Here is a 17372-nt window from a genome sequence, read left to right as displayed (position 1 = left end):
GCTTCTGTTCCTGGGAATGGGCTGCCTGCTGCAGTCTTCTTCCCTTTCCTCTATCCCTGGGCAGATATGACTCTTATAGGGACGAAAGGACTGAAGCTGAAAAGACGGTGTCTTTTTCTGCAGAGATGTGACTTAGGGTAAAAAACGGTGGATTTTCCAGCAGTTGCCGTGGCCACCAGGTCCGATGGACCGACCCCAAATAACTCCTCTTCCTTTATACGGCAATACACCTTTGTGCCGTTTGGAATCTGCATCACCTGACCACTGTCGTGTCCATAAACATCTTCTGGCAGATATGGACATCGCACTTACTCTTGATGCCAGAGTGCAAATATCCCTCTGTGCATCTCGCATATATAGAAATGCATCCTTTAAATGCTCTATAGTCAATAAAATACTGTCCCTGTCAAGGGTATCAATATTTTTAGTCAGGGAATCCGACCAAGCCACCCCAGCTCTGCACATCCAGGCTGAGGCGATCGCTGGTCGCAGTATAACACCAGTATGTGTGTATATACTTTTTATGATATTTTCCAGCCTCCTGTCAGCTGGCTCCTTGAGGACGGCCCTATCTATAGACGGTACCGCCACTTGTTCTGATAAGCGTGTGAGCGCCTTATCCACCCTAAGGGGTGTTTCCCAACGCGCCCTAACTTCTGGCGGGAAAGGGTATACCGCCCATATTTTCTATCGGGGGGAACCCACGCATCATCACACACTTCATTTAATTTATCTGATTCAGGAAAAACTACGGTAGTTTTTTCACATCCCACATAATACCCTCTTTTGTGGTACTTGTAGTATCAGAAATATGTAACACCTCCTTCATTGCCCTTAACGTGTGGCCCTAATAAGGAATACGTTTGTTTATTCACCGTCGACACTGGATTCAGTGTCCCTGTCTGTGTCTGTGTCGACCGACTAAAGTAAACGGGCGTTTTAAAACCCCTGACGGTGTTTTTGAGACGTCTGGACCGGTACTAATTGTTTGTCGGCCGTCTCATGTCGTCAACCGACCTTGCCGCGTGTTGACATTATCACGTAATTCCCTAAATAAGCCATCCATTCCGGTGTCGACTCCCTAGAGAGTGACATCACCATTACAGGCAATTGCTCCGCCTCCTCACCAACATCGTCCTCATACATGTCGACACACACGTACCGACACACAGCACACACACAGGGAATGCTCTGATAGAGGACAGGACCTACTAGCCCTTTGGAGAGACAGAGGGAGAGTTTGCCAGCACACACCAAAAACGCTATAATTATATAGGGACAACCTTATATAAGTGTTTTCCCTTATAGCATCTTTTTTATATATTTCTAACGCCAAATTAGTGCCCCCCCTCTCTGTTTTAACCCTGTTTCTGTAGTGCAGTGCAGGGGAGAGCCTGGGAGCCTTCCCTCCAGCCTTTCTGTGAGGGAAAATGGCGCTGTGTGCTGAGGAGATAGGCCCCGCCCCTTTTTCGGTGGCCTCGTCTCCCGCTCTTAACGGATTCTGGCAGGGGTTAAATATCTCCATATAGCCCCCGGAGGCTATATGCGAGGTATTTTTAGCCAAAAATAGGTTTTCATTGCCTCCCAGGGCGCCCCCCTTCCAGCGCCCTGCACCCTCAGTGACTGCCGTGTGAAGTGTGCTGAGAGGAAATGGCGCACAGCTGCAGTGCTGTGCGCTACCTTAAGAAGACTGAGGAGTCTTCATGCCGCCGATTCTGGACCTTCTTCTTGTTTCAGCATCTGCAAGGGGGCCGGCGGCGAGGCTCCGGTGACCATCCAGGCTGTACCTGTGATCGTCCCTCTGGAGCTAATGTCCAGTAGCCAAAGAAGCCAATCCATCCTGCACGCAGGTGAGTTCACTTCTTCTCCCCTAAGTCCCTCGTTGCAGTGATCCTGTTGCCAGCAGGACTCACTGTAAAATAAAAAACCTAAGCTAAACTTTTCTAAGCAGCTCTTTAGGAGAGCCACCTAGATTGCACCCTTCTCGGCCGGGCACAAAAATCTAACTGAGGCTTGGAGGAGGGTCATAGGGGGAGGAGCCAGTGCACACCACCTGATCCTAAAGCTTTACTTTTTGTGCCCTGTCTCCTGCGGAGCCGCTATTCCCCATGGTCCTTTCAGGAACCCCAGCATCCACTAGGACGATAGAGAAATACCGGGTATTGAGGCTGTGTGTGAAAGGTTACACAGATTCATTTACTGCATTATGTAAACAAGCTGTGACATACTGTAAGCATGATATGTGGCACTTAAGCACAAAGGCAGGCTTTACTATAAAGTTGTCTAGAAACCCAGCAAATATCAGACTTCTATTTGTTGGCACTGCTAAGCACTCCTGGTAGCCAGTGATGTCTGACACAGCAACTATAAAGCTAGGCAGACACTATGCACTAATGGGGCCAATCTCGGCGTGTGCATACAGCATCCAGGATCAACAAGTGTTCCAGAAGCAGTTAGATCAGATGATTGGATTTGAGCTGGTGGACGACATTTGACAAAAAAACCACGAGACGACAACGTGCACATTTTGTAGTGTGTGTGTGTGAATTTCCTATAATCTGTCCGACATTTACGTCCATACTTCATTTCGAAATGTCACCTTTGCGACGAGCCTTTGGACAGATAAACGTTGGAATTGTCAGGTGCCCCCTACCCAGAGAGACCCAGGCAACGGCGAACGTGATCAGGAGAGGTCCTGGCCTTATGAGAGGGCATTTCCTGAGATAGGGCCGTCTGATGTGTCCCTCAGTGGGAGAACTGTCATCGTCCTGTGCAGAAACATCTCTCACCTCCTGCTCACAGTACACTGCGAGTATACACAATTCTGATTACATTCATCACACGTAAACTCATAAAACCAATAGCCTGTGAGAGATTACGTGCTTCCTTATAGAAGCCAGTGTGTACTTCAGTTTATATCGGACCTATACAGAGATTGGACAGCAGTAGTGTCGGTAGTGCTACATACCTGCTGGAGCCCAGGTCTATCAGTGAGCGGGTCTTCTGCATGCTGCCGCCGATGGTGCCGAACCCTCCAGCCATGAGAGACAGCGAACTGTTATGCGGCAGCGCTGAAACACATGCACACAATGATAATCAGCCATAGTCACATATACCTGTGCCAGTGTGTTACAGACTAGTCATCTACTGTGTGAGTGACATTACTGTACATATGAGAGAGATTATAGGTACAGATTATAAAACAGAAATTTTACCGTCAATGACCCGGATACGGAGGTGCAGGCAGATAACGCACAGCGGCAATTGCTCGCTGGTTGCAGAAATATGCAAATGAGAGTTTACGCTTTCTCCTTGTGCACTACTGTGCAAGCCCTGCGACGCCCATCTTGCATATCTCAGCAATGCTCAAGTGCACTGGGGTTCCGAATACTATTACTCTATCAATGCAACATCGGTCGCAACATCGAAACAAAAACAAAAAAAACGCTCAACTGTACAAATATCAGTACTGTGCCCAGCTCTGAATCAGGAACAGTGATACCTCAATATCAGATGAATAGATCTCTATTAGTGGGGAAAACCGCCATGTTGGGTCACATTCAGGTCCCTGTTGCCTCTAAGACATATTTGACGCCGCTAGACATCTTTATTCCAATTCAAAACGTACCCCAATACTGGTATCTCTCTCATTAAGGGGGTATTTATCAAAGCATGGAGAGAGATTAAGTGGAGAGAGAAAAAGTACCATCCAATCAGCTCCTACCAGGCATTTTTCAAACACAGCCTGTAAAATGAGAGTTAGCAGATAATTTGTTAGTGCTTTATCTGTCTCCACTTAGTCTCTCTCCATACTTTGATAAATACTCCCCTAAGAGTGATAATTGCATGGTGTGTAAGATACTATAACGTTACTTGGAGACAAGAAACGGAGGAGTAGATGTGGAGATTGATAGCCAAATATATACACATGTAACACAATGGTTGTCAAACAATCATCGTCAAAGACAACACAGAGAGAATCTGGCCACACGGAACCTGAAACACTGGAATGTGAGCGATGGGGCAAACACTCTTCACTGCAATCTCCTGTTGACTGCAAGGTGGGTTTATTGTCCTAACAAAATACAGTAATGCACTTCCACAGACACTTACTTGAAGACAAAGGCACAGGGAAAGAGGACAGGAAAGTGGAGGTTCCATTTGGCAACGTTGAGGATGAGCCAACAGAAGGCACCAAGGGACTAGACATAGGCAGGGGTGGCAGAGAACTCATTGAGGTGGGTGCTACAGGTAACAGCGTGGGTAAAGATGGCATCATGGACAGGTTTGGCATGCTTCCCATACCTGAACGTAAAACACAAAGGATGGAATTTATAACCCCCACATTCATCCAGCCATGTCGACTTAAAAAGAGATTCACAAATTGCTCTACTTTCACTATAGACCCTACATCATTGTTAGCGAAATCATGGTCACCAGGCAGAGAAAATAAATGGGGTTTTCTAGTTTCAAAGACACATAGGAGCACATCGATGTTACAGGGCTGCTTCCAGACACCAGGAGGTTCCGGCACGCACCGTAACGTGCTCTCGCTGGAAAAAAAGTTTGTGCAAATAAAACTTCACATAGGAGGACATTTTAAAATATAGAAATTACCTCTAATTTACTGTGTTTAGTAAATGGCCCGTAAGGATTTGCTACAAGCCAATAAATGAGAGAATATGAAGCATTGGTAGCTTCCTACTGCAGACACATATTGTGCAAACCATTCACCATTCCACCTCCGACATACAACACATAACAAGTACAATTTCATGCATTGCTTTCTAGATAAAGTAGCCTGTTAGTAATAAAGTGTACGGTCCTATATACAGCAGCCTGTTAGTATAATACAGTGCATTTTTCTAGATAAAGGAAGCTAGAGTAAATTTTATTCCACATAAAGTAGCCTGTTAGCATAATAAAGTAATTTGCTCTAGATAAATGAGCCTCTTAGTATATTAAAGTGTTGTGCTCTGATAGAGCCTTGTTAGTAATAAAGTGTACTGTTCTATATAAAGCCTTGTTAGTAATAAAGTGTACTGTTCTAGATAGAGCCTTGTAGGTAATAAAGTGTACTGTTCTAGATAGAGCCTTGTTAGTAATAAAGTGTACTGTTCTATATAAAGACTTGTTAGTAAAAGTGTACTGTTCTATATAAAGCCTTGCTAGTAATAAAGTGTACTGTTCTAGATAGAGCCTTTTCAGTAATAAAGTGTACAGTTCTAGATAGAGCCTTGTTAGTAATAAAGTGTACTGTTCTATATAAAGACTTGTTAGTAATAAAGTGTACTGTTCTATATAAAGCGTTGTTAGGAATAGAGTGTACTGTTCTAGATAGAGCCTTGTTAGTAATAAAGTGTACTGTTCTATATAAAGACTTGTTAGTAATAAAGTGTACTGTTCTATATAAAGACTTGTTAGTAAAAGTGTACTGTTCTATATAAAGCCTTGTTAGTAATAAAGTGTACTGTTCTATGTAAAGCCTAGTTAGTAATAAAGTGTACTGTTCTATATAAAGCCTTGTTAGTAATAAAGTGTACTGTTCTAGATAGAGCCTTGTTAGTAATAAAGTGTACTGTTCTATATAAAAAGACTTGTTAGTAATAAAGTGTACTGTTCTATATAAAGCCTCGTTAGTAATAAAGTGTAATGTTCTATATAAAGCCTAGTTAGTAAAAAAGTGTAATATTCTAAATAAAGCCTAGTTAGTAATAAAGTGTACTGTTCTATGTAAAGCCTTGTTAGTAATAAGGTGTACTGTTCTATATAAAGCCTCGTTAGTAATAAAGTGTAATGTTCTATATAAAGCCTAGTTAGTAAAAAAGTGTAATATTCTAAATAAAGCCTAGTTAGTAATTAAGTGTACTGTTCTATATAAAGCATTGTTAGTAATAAGCTGTATTGTTCTAGACAGAGCAGCCCATTAGTAATTAATTAGTAATAAAGGGTACTATATATAGGGTATGTTCATGTCATGGACTGCACTACGTACGGCTGCCTATAAATAATGAGGTATACAGTTAAGGAAAATGTACCATAGCGGGAGGACATTAATGGTGAGAAGATTGGCGCCTGCTTCATGACAGGCGGCAGGATCATTGGCAAAGTCTGACCCTGCAACTTGAGTTTGATCAGCTTCATTGCAATAGAAAACTCCAGCTGGTCCATCTTGCCATCTTTGTTTAGGTCTGACAGGGACCTGGAAAAAGCAGAATGGGGACCATTGAAAATGCAGATTAAAAGTCCTTTATTGAAAAAACTCCATATAATAATGTGGAAGCACACTCTATGGGAAATGTTACAGTAGAATAAGTGTAGACAGACCACCCCATGCCCCATCAGCCTTTTTACTAATCAGCGGAGGAGCCACAAACAGGATAGATTGCTTCCTGGTGTCTGCACCGCATGATAATCCCCAATATACTCCCTGACCATCAGCATCACACAGACTGCACTGTAGGACACATCTCATCCACACGTGAGAAACAGAACATACGTCTCCGTTTGTCTCAGATCATGGTTTGAACAGAACTTAATGGTTCTCGGTTTCGTTCATCACATTTCCGATATTTCACTTAATTTGGCTCAAATTGTTGTTTGAAGAAACAGACAATAAAGTACTGAGACTGCGCTAAGGTACTATAACAAACACGTTATTAAAGGAGTCATATAGTTATAAGAACCTCTCTCTGTATACATACACAGGGACTCACATCCCTTTCTAATCACTGTTCCCTTTCATTCTTTGTTCTCATGATATCGACAGACGTGTCCTTGTACACCTAGCATCTTTTCGCTATATGCCATAAGATGCTTGGCGTGATTAAAATACTCTGCCATAGGTAGCGTACATTTTACAGGCATACATTATGCAATTATCTTCCCAACCTGCTGATTATCAGCGGATCAGGACAATAATCGCATAGTAACACAGAAATAGAAACTCCCCTTTCCCATACAGATTATTACTTGCTTGTCCTCTGATGAAACCTCAGTAACTGTGATGAAACGCATTAAACATATGAATACTATTGCGTTGTCACGGACCATTTATGCAAGTCTGAAACCTTCTACTGTATTAGTGAACCCCTTACTTCTGAATTTTCAAAGCTGAATGTTGCTCTATATAATGGCACTTTCACTGATGTCATGTATTCATAAGGATACACGTCATCTTTGAAAGCTTCATTGTACTCAACGTTGAAAATGATGAGATCGCAGCTGTAAGATATTCTTCAATTAGAAATATTAGTGCAATTAGGTTTGTACCTGTCCTTAGCGAGTGAATTCAGTCTACCTGTAACTTTGACCTTTCCATGTTAATGCGCGTTCAAAAAATAAATACGGTACAGAAAACATGTTGATCTTTAGGATAGGTATTATGGTTTTAAAATAAGATTTTACTTACCGGTAAATCTATTTCTCGTAGTCCGTAGAGGATGCTGGGACTCCGTAAGGACCATGGGGAATAGACGGGCTCCGCAGGAGATAGGGCACTTTAAGAAAGCTTTGGACTCTGGGTGTGCACTGGCTCCTCCCTCTATGCCCCTCCTCCAGACCTCAGTTAGGGAAACTGTGCCCAGAGGAGATGGACAATACGAGGAAGGATTTTTGTAAATCTAAGGGCGAGATCCATACCAGCCACACCAATCACACCGTATAACTTGTGATAAACTTACCCAGTTAACAGTATGAACAACAACATAGCCACGGTTCCACCGAAAAACTATAACATAACCCTTATGTAAGCAATAACTATATACAAGTCGTGCAGAAGAAGTCCGCACATGGGACGGGCGCCCAGCATCCTCTACGGACTACGAGAAATAGATTTACCGGTAAGTAAAATCTTATTTTCTCTAACGTCCTTGAGGATGCTGGGACTCCGTAAGGACCATGGGGATTATACCAAAGCTCCCAAACGGGCGGGAGAGTGCGGATGACTCTGCAGCACCGATTGAGCAAACAGGAGGTCCTCCTCAGCCAGGGTATCAAACTTATAGAACTTTGCAAAGGTATTTGTCCCCGACCAAGCAGCTGCTCGGCACAACTGTAATGCCGAGACCCCTCGGGCAGCCGCCCAAGAAGAGCCCACTTTCCTAGTGGAGTGGGCCTTAACCGATTTCGGTAATGGCAATCCTGCCGTAGAATGCGCCTGCTGAATCGTGTTACAGATCCAGCGAGCAATAGTCTGCTTTGAAGCAGGAGCGCCAACCTTGTTGGCCGCATACAGAACGAACAAAGCTTCAGTCTTCCTGATTCTAGCCGTTCTGGTCACATAAATCTTCAAAGCCCTGACTACATCCAGGGACTCGGAATCCTCCAAGTCCCGTGTAGCCACAGGCACGACAATCACATGAAAAGATGAGACCACTTTTGGCAGAAAGTGAGGGCGAGTCTCAACTCCGCCCTATCCACGTGAAAAACCAAGTATGGGCTTTTATGTGATAAAGCCGACAATTCGGAAAAACGTCTTACCGAAGCTAACGCCAACAACATGACCACTTTCCACGTGAGGTATTTCAACTCCACAGTTTTGAGTGGTTCAAACCAAGGTGACTTGAGGAAACGTAACACCACGTTAAGATCCCAAGGCGCCACCAGAGGCACAAAGGGAGGCTGAATATGCAGCACTCCCTTCACAAAGGTCTGTACTTCAGGAATAGAGGCCAAATCTCTTTGAAAGAAAATGGATGTGGCCGAAATCTGGACCTTTATGGACCCTAATTTTAGGCCCAAAGGGGGTCATTCCGAGTTGATCGCTCGTTATTTTTTTTCCGCAACGGAGCGATTAGTCGCTAATGCGCATGCGCAATGTCCGCAGTGCGACTGCGCCAAGTAAATTTGCTATGCAGTTAGGTATTTTACTCACGGCATTACGAGGTTTTTTCTTCGTTCTGGTGATCGTAATGTGATTGACAGAAGTGGGTGTTTCTGGGCGGAAACTGGCCGTTTTATGGGTGTGTGCGAAAAAACGCTACCGTTTCTGGGAAAAACGCGGGAGTGGCTGGAGAAACGGAGGAGTGTCTGGCCGAACGCTGGGTGTGTTTGTGACGTCAAACCAGGAACGAAACTGACTGAACTGATCGCAGTTGCCGAGTAAGTGTGGAGCTACTCAGAAACTGCTAAGAAGTGTCTATTCGCAATTCTGCTAATCTTTCGTTCGCAATTTTAATATGCTAAGATTCACTCCCAGTAGGCGGCGGCTTAGCGTGTGCAAAGCTGCTAAAAGCAGCTTGCGAGCGATCAACTCGGAATGACCCCCAAAGTCACTCCTGTTTGAAGGAAGTGAAGTAGACGGCCCAAATGGAACTCCTCCGTAGGAGCAGCTCTGACCTCACACCAAGAAACATATTTCCGCCATATACGGTGATAATGTTTTAACGTCACGTCTTTCCTAGCCTTGATCAGGGTAGGAATGACTTCCTCCAGAATCCCTTTTTCCGCTAGGATCCGGCGTTCAACCGCCATGCCGTCAAATGCAACCGCGGTAAGTCTTGGAACAGACATGGCCCCTGCCGCAGCAGGTCCTGCCTTAGAGGAAGAGGCCACGGATCCCCTGCGAGCAACTCTTGCAGCTCCGGATACCAAGTCCTCCGTGGCTAATCCAGAACAATGAGTATTGTTCTGACCCTGCTTCTTCGTATTATTCTCAACACCTTGGGTATGAGAGGAAGAGGAGGAAACACATAGACCAATCTGAACACCCAAGGTGTCACCAGAGCGTCTACCGCTACCGCCTGAGGGTCCCTTGACCTGGCGCAATACCGCTTTAGCTTTTTGTTGAGACGGGATGCCATCATGTCGATTTGAGGCAGTCCCCAACAATCCGTGATCTGTGCAAAGACTTCTTGATGAAGTCCCCACTCTCCCGGATGAAGGTCGTGCCTGCTGAGGAAGTCCGCCTCCCAGTTGTCCACCCCCGGGATGAACACAGCTGACAGCGCGCTTACATAGCCTTCCGCCCAGCGTAGAATACCGGTCACTTCTGCCATGGCCATTCTGCTCCTTGTTCCGCCTTGGCGGTTTATATGAGCCACTGCCGTGACATTGTCTGACTGAATCAGAACCGGTTTTCTCCGAAGCAATTCCTCCGCTTGACGCAGGGCGTTGTATATGGCCCTCAACTCCAGGACGTTGATGTGGAGACAATACTCTAGGCTTGACCAGAGACCTTGGAAATTTCTTCCCAGTGCCACTGTTCCCCAGCCTCGGAGGCTTGCGTCCGTGGTCACCAGGACCCAGTCCTGAATGTCGAACCTGCGACCTTCTAGTAGGTGAGCACTGTTCAGCCACCACAGGAGAGATACCCTGGTCCTGGGAGACAGGGTGATCCTTTGATGCATTTGTAAATGGGACCCGGACCACTTGTCCAAGAGGTCCCATTGAAAAGTCTTCGCATGGAACCTGCCGAAAGGGATGGCCTCGTAGGAAGCCACCATCTTCCCCAGGACCCGCGTGCAATGATGCACTGAAACCTTTTTTGGTTTTAATAGGTTCCTGACCATGGCCATGAGTTCCTGAACCTTTTCAATCGGAAGAAAAACCTTTTTCTGGTCTGTGTCTAGAATCAGCCCCAAAAAGGTCAGACGCGTTGTAGGGACTAGCTGGGACTTCGGTATATTGAGAATCCGGCCGTGTATCTGCAACGTCTTCATGGACAGACACACGCTGTCCAGCAAGATCTCGCCTTTATGAGGAGATCGTCCAAGTATGGGATAATTGTGACCCCCTGCCTGCGCAGGAGCACCATCATTTCCGCCATTACCTTGGTGAAAATTCTCGGGGCCGTGGAAAGCCCAAACGGCAACGTCTGAAATTGGTAGTGACAGTCCTGCACTGCAAATCTCAGGAACGCCTGATGCGGGGGGAATATCGGAACATGAAGGTAAGCATCCTTTATGTCCAGGGACACCATCCAATACCCCCCCTCCAGGCTGGCGATGACAGCCCTGAGTGATTCCATTTTGAACTTGAACCTCTTCAAGTACAGGTTCAGAGATTTCAGGTTTAAAATGGGTCTGACCGAACCGTCCGGTTTCGGGACCACAAACAGGGTTGAGTAATATCCCTCTCCTTGCTGGAGATGAGGAACTGTGACAATCACCTGTTGAATATACAATTTTTGGATTGCTGCCAACACTAGCTCCCTCTCTGACGGGGAAGTCGGCAGAGCCGATTTGAAAAATCGGCGTGGAGGCAAGTCTTCGAATTCCAGCCTGTACCCCTGAGAAACAATCTCTAATGCCCAGGGATCCACCTGCGAGTGAACCCAGACGTGGCTGAAAAACCGAAGACGAGCCCCCACCAGATCTGCCTCCCCTCGGAAAGCCCCAGCGTCATGCGGTGGACTTTGCAGACGCAGGGGAGGACTTCTGCTCTTGGGAACTAGCTGTGTGCAGCTTTTTTCCCCTGCCTTTCCCTCTGGCAACAAAGGATGATCCACGTACCTCCTTGTTTTTATTGGAACGGAAGGACTGCATTTGATAATGAGGTGCCTTTTTTGTATGCTGCGGGGGGACATAAGGTAAGAAATTTGACTTACCAGCCGTAGAGACAAGATCCGAGAGGCCGTCTCCAAACAACTCCACCCCTTTGTAAGGCAAGGACTTCATATGCCGCTTTGAATCGGCATCTCCCGTCCACTGTCAGGTCCACAAGAGCCGCCTAGCAGAAATAGACATAGCATTTATTCTGGAGCTTAATAAACAAATGTCTCTCTGAGCATCCCTCATATACAAGGCAGCATCTCTGATATGCTCTATGGTCATTTGAATGGCGTCCCTATCTAAGGTGTCAATTTACGTAGATTTACGCGTGCCCATGCCACAACCGCACTACAAACCCAGGCCAACGCCATAGCCGGTCGAGCAATAGTACCGGAATGATTGTAAATGTGCTTTAAGGTAATTTCCTGCCTGCGATCAACAGGTTCCTTGAGGGAAGCCGTATCCTGAGAAGGCAGTGCCACCTTTTTGGACAAACGTGTCAGCGCCATGTCAACTTTTGGCGAAGATTCCCAGCGTATCCTATCAGTGAGAATCCTTTTGGGAACTTGTGGTCTCCTATACGGAGATTCCCAAGCCTTTTCGCACGAGTCACTTAATTCAAATGAGGATGGAAAAGTGACTTCAGGCTTTTTCCCTTTATACATGTGTACTCTCGTGTCAGGGACAGGGGGTTCCTAGTAATATGCAAAACCTCTTTAATGGCAATAATCATGTACCGTTATACCCTTAGCCACCTTCGGCTGTAATTTTGCATCTTCATAGTCGACACTAGAGTCGTTATCTGTGTCGGTATCTGTGTCATCGATCTGGGATATGGTGCGCTTCTGAGACCACGAAGGACCTGGCGCCCCACGGACAGGCATGGACTGGCTACCTGACTGATCCCTAGCTTCTGCCTTGTCTAATCTTTTATGCAATAGATTGCCATTTGCATTCAAGACATTCAGCATATCCACCCATTCCGGTGTCGGTGTCGCCGACGGCGACCTGACATTCAAGCACTCCCCCTCCACATTAAGCGAGCCTTCCTCGTCAAACATGTCGACACACGCGTACTGACACACTTCACACACACACAGGGAACCCCTTTCCTGAAGACAGTATCCCTGTCAAGGCCCTTTGGAGTGACAGTGAGAGAGTATGCCAGCACACACCCCAGCGCAATGATCCTGGAGACCAACACAAATGTTTTTCCCCAGCAGCGCTGTATAATATGTAAACCGCCAATTATGTGCCACCCCCCCCCCTCTCTTTTAAGCACCCTTTCACCGTGTGTAAGCAGGGGAGAGTCCGGGGAGCTTCCTCTCAGCAGTGCTGTGGAGAGAAAATGGCGCTGGTGAGTGCTGAGGGAGAAGCCCCGCCCCCTCGGCGGCGGGCTTCTGTCCCGCTCAAACTTAGTAAAATATGGCGGGGGCTCTTTTATATACATGTACAGAGCCCACCTGTACATGTATATAGTCTTTTTGCCATGCAGAGGTTTATATTGCTGCCCAGGGCGCCCCCCCCTACGCCCTGCACCCTTACAGTGACCGGAGTGTGTGAGGTGTATGGGAGCAATGACGCACAGCTGCAGTGCTGTGCGTTACCTCAGTGAAGCTGAAGGCTTCTGCCGCCTGAGACGTCTTCTGACTTCTGTCTCTGTGAGGAGAACGGCGGCGCGGCTCCGGGGGTGGACGCCCAGTAAGAACCTGCGTTCACCCCCTCTGGAGCTAATGGTGTCCAGTAGCCGAGGAAGCAGAGCCTATCTTTGACAAGAAGGTCTGCTCCTCTCTCCTCAGTCCCTCGATGCAGGGAGCCTGTTGCCAGCAGTGCTCCCTGTGAAAAAGTAGTAAAAGGTAGAAGAAAAAAAAAATCCAAACAAATATGCTTCTAGGCAGAGAACTCTGGAGAGCTCTCTGCTCTGCACCCATCTTGCTCTGGGCATAGTGTAAAACGGAGGTCTGGAGGAGGGGCATAGAGGTAGGAGCCAGTGCACACCCAGAGTCCAAAGCTTTCTTAAAGTGCCCTATCTCCTGCGGAGCCCGTCTATTCCCCATGGTCCTTACGGAGTCCCAACATCCTCAAGGACGATAGAGAAATCCTTGTTATTGTTTTACTGGAGTTACCCAGCAGAGATTATTATCATCCTTTATTTATACAGCGCCATAAGGGATCCGCAGCGCCCAACTACAGAGTACATAAACAAATAAGCAAAATAGTGACTTACATTTGAAGACAATATAGGACAAGTTCAGGGTACAAAAAATAAGAATTTACTTACCGATAATTCTATTTCTCATAGTCCGTAGTGGATGCTGGGGACTCCGTAAGGACCATGGGGAATAGCGGCTCCGCAGGAGACTGGGCACATCTAAAGAAAGCTTTAGGACTATCTGGTGTGCACTGGCTCCTCCCCCCATGACCCTCCTCCAAGCCTCAGTTAGGATACTGTGCCCGGACGAGCGTACACAATAAGGAAGGATTTTGAATCCCGGGTAAGACTCATACCAGCCACACCAATCACACCGTATAACCTGTGATCTGAACCCAGTTAACAGCATGATAACAGAGGAGCCTCTGAAAGATGGCTCACAACAATAATAACCCGATTTTTGTAACAATAACTATGTACAAGTATTGCAGACAATCCGCACTTGGGATGGGCGCCCAGCATCCACTACGGACTATGAGAAATAGAATTATTGGTAAGTAAATTCTTATTTTCTCTAACGTCCTAAGTGGATGCTGGGGACTCCGTAAGGACCATGGGGATTATACCAAAGCTCCCAAACGGGCGGGAGAGTGCGGATGACTCTGCAGCACCAAATGAGAGAACTCCAGGTCCTCCTCAGCCAGGATATCAATTTTGTAGAATTTTACAAACGTATTTGCTCCTGACCAAGTAGCTGCTCGGCAAAGTTGTAAAGCCGAGACCCCTCGGGCAGCCGCCCAAGATGAGCCCACCTTCCTTGTGGAGTGGGCATTTACAGATTTTTGGCTGTGGCAGGCCTGCCACAGAATGTGCAAGCTGAATTGTACTACAAATCCAACGAGCAATAGTCTGCTTAGAAGCAGGAGCACCCAGCTTGTTGGGTGCATACAGGATAAACAGCGAGTCAGATTTCCTGACTCCAGCCGTCCTGGAAACATATATTTTCAGGGCAATGACAACGTCTAGCAACTTGGAGGCCTCCAAGTCCCTAGTAGCCGCAGGCACCACAAATAGGTTGGTTCAGGTGAAACGCTGAAACCACCTTGGGGAGAAACTGAGGACGAGTCCTCAATTCCGCCCTGTCCAAATGGAAAATCAGATAAGGGCTTTTTCAGGATAAAGCCGCCAATTCTGACACGCGCCTGGCCCAGGCCAGAGCCAACAGCATGACCACTTTTCATGTGAGATATTTTAACTCCACAGATTTAAGTGGTTCAAACCAATGTGACTTTTGGAACCCAAAACTACATTGAGATCCCAAAATGCCACTGGAGGCACAAAAGGAGGCTGTATATGCAGTACCCCTTTTACAAACGTCTGAACTTCAGGGACTGAAGCTAGTTCTTTTTGGAAGAAAATTGACAGGGCCGAAATTTGAACCTTAATGGACCCCAAGTTCAGGCCCATAGACACTCCTGTTTGCAGGAAATGTAGGAATCGACCCAGCATAATTTCCTCCGTCGGGCCTTACTGGCCTCGCACCACGCAACATATTTTCGCCAATTGCGGTGATAATGTTTTTGCGGTTACATCCTTCCTGGCTTTGATCAGGATAGGGATGACTTCATCCGGAATGCCTTTTTTCCTTCAGGATCCGGCGTTCAACCGCCATGCCGTCAAACGCAGCCGCGGTAAGTCTTGGAACAGACAGGGTCCTTGCTGGAGCAGGTCCCTTCTTAGAGGTAGAGGCCACGGATCCTCCGTGAGCATCTCTTGAAGTTCCGGTTACCAAGTCCTTCTTGGCCAATCCGGAACCACGAATATAGTGCTTACTCCTCTCCATCTTATCAATCTCAGTACCTTGGGTATGAGAGGCAGAGGAGGGAACACATACCCTGACTGGTACACCCACGGTGTTACCAGAGCGTCTACAGCTTATTGCCTGAGGGTCCCTGGACCTGGCGCAATACCTGTCGAGTTTTTAATCATGTGGAAGACTTCTGGGTGAAGTCCCCACTCTCCCGGGTGGAGGTCGTGCTGAGGAAGTCTGCTTTCCAGTTGTCCACTCCCGGAATGAATACTGCTGACAGTGCTATCACATGATTTTCCGCCCAGCGAAGAATCCTTGCAGCTTCTGTCATTGCCCTCCTGCTTCTTGTGCCACCCTGTCTGTTTACGTGGGTGACTGCCGTGATGTTGTCCGACTGGATCAACACCGGCTGACCTTGAAACAGAGGTCTTGCTAAGCTTAGAGCATTGTAAATGTCCCTTAGCTTCAGGATATTTATGTGAAGTGATGTCTCCAGGCTTGACCATAAGCCCTGGATATTCCTTCCCTGTGTGACTGCTCCCCAGCCTCGCAGGCTGGCATCCGTGGTCACCAGGACCCAGTCCTGAATGCCTAATCTGCGGCCCTCTAGAAGATGAGCACTCTGCAACCACCACAGGAGGGACACCCTTGTCCATGGTGACAGGGTTATCCGCTGATGCATCTGAAGATGCGACCCGGACCATTTGTCCAGCAGGTCCCACTGGAAAGTTCTTGCGTGGAATCTGCCGAATGGGATTGCTTCGTAGGAAGCCACCATTTTACCCAGAACCCTTGTGCATTGATGCACTGAGACTTGGCTCGGTTTTAGGAGGTTCCTGACTAGCTCGGATAACTCCCTGGCTTTCTCCTCCGGGAGAAACACCTTTTTCTGGACTGTGTCCAGGATCATCCCTAGGAACAGAAGACACGTCGTCGGAACCAGGTGCGATTTTGGAATATTGAGAATCCCATCGTGCTGCCGCAACACTACCTGAGAAAGTGCTACACCGACCTCCAACTGTTCCCTGGATCTTACCCTTATCAGGGAATTGTCCAAGTAAGGGATAACTAAAATTCACTTCCTTCGAAGGAATATCATCATTTCGGCCATTACCTTGGTAAAGACCCGGGGTGCCGTGGACCATCCATACGGCAGCGTCTGAACTGATAGTAACAGTTCTGTACCATAAACCTGAGGTACCCTTGGTGAGAAGGGTAAATTTTGACATGAAGGTAAGCATCCTTGATGTCCCGAGACATCATGTAGTCCCTTTCTTCCAGGTTCGCAATCACTGCTCTGAGTGACTCAATCTTGAATTTGAACCTCTGTATGTAAGTGTTCAAAGATTTTAGATTTAGAATCGGTCTCACCGAGCCGTCCGGCTTCGGTACCACAACAGTGTGGAATAATACCCCGTTCCAGGAGGGGTATCTTGATTATCACCTGCTGGGAATACAGCTTGTGAATGGCTTCCAAAACTGTCTCCCTGTCAGAAGGAGACATCGGTAAAGCCGACTTTAGGAAACAGCGAGGAAGAGACGTCTCGAATTCTAATTTGTACCCCTGAGATATCACCTGAAGGATCCAGGGGTCTACTTGCGAGTGAGCCCACTGCGCGCTGAAATTCATTGAGACAGGCCCACCACCGTGCCTGATTCTGCTTGTAAAGCCCCAGCGTATACTGAGGGCTTGGCAGAGGCGGGAGAGGGTTTATGTTCCTGGGAACTGGCTGACTTCTGCAGCCTTTTTCCTCTCCCTCTGTCACGGGGCGGAAATGAGGAACCTTTTGCCCGCTTGTCCACGAAAAGACTGCGCCTGATAATACGGCGTCTTCTCATGTTGAGAGGCGACCTGGGGTACAAACGTGGAATTCCCAGCTGTTGCCGTGGCCACCAGGTCTGAAAGACCGACCCCAAA

The 17372-nt window shown here is 47.0% G+C and overlaps 1 protein-coding gene across 8 annotated transcripts in view; it reads right to left on the bottom strand.

The window, feature by feature from the left end:
- ITSN2 (intersectin 2) overlaps positions 1-17372 on the bottom strand; it is a 398370-nt gene that overhangs the window by 185639 nt on the left and 195359 nt on the right. For all 8 annotated transcript variants that reach the window (XM_063915271.1, XM_063915270.1, XM_063915272.1 and 5 more), the window contains 3 exons: positions 6039-6202; positions 4114-4305; positions 2969-3071 (listed from right to left, as the gene is read on the bottom strand). In XM_063915271.1, the coding sequence (XP_063771341.1) occupies positions 2969-3071; positions 4114-4305; positions 6039-6202 (459 nt within the window). The remainder of the gene's footprint in view (positions 1-2968; positions 3072-4113; positions 4306-6038; positions 6203-17372) is intronic.

The sequence above is a fragment of the Pseudophryne corroboree genome, chromosome 4, assembly GCF_028390025.1.
Source record: "Pseudophryne corroboree isolate aPseCor3 chromosome 4, aPseCor3.hap2, whole genome shotgun sequence".
Classification (NCBI taxonomy): domain Eukaryota; kingdom Metazoa; phylum Chordata; class Amphibia; order Anura; family Myobatrachidae; genus Pseudophryne; species Pseudophryne corroboree.
The sequence above is the reverse complement of the archived record's forward strand: the minus strand, read 5'-3'. Positions and strand labels throughout refer to the sequence as shown.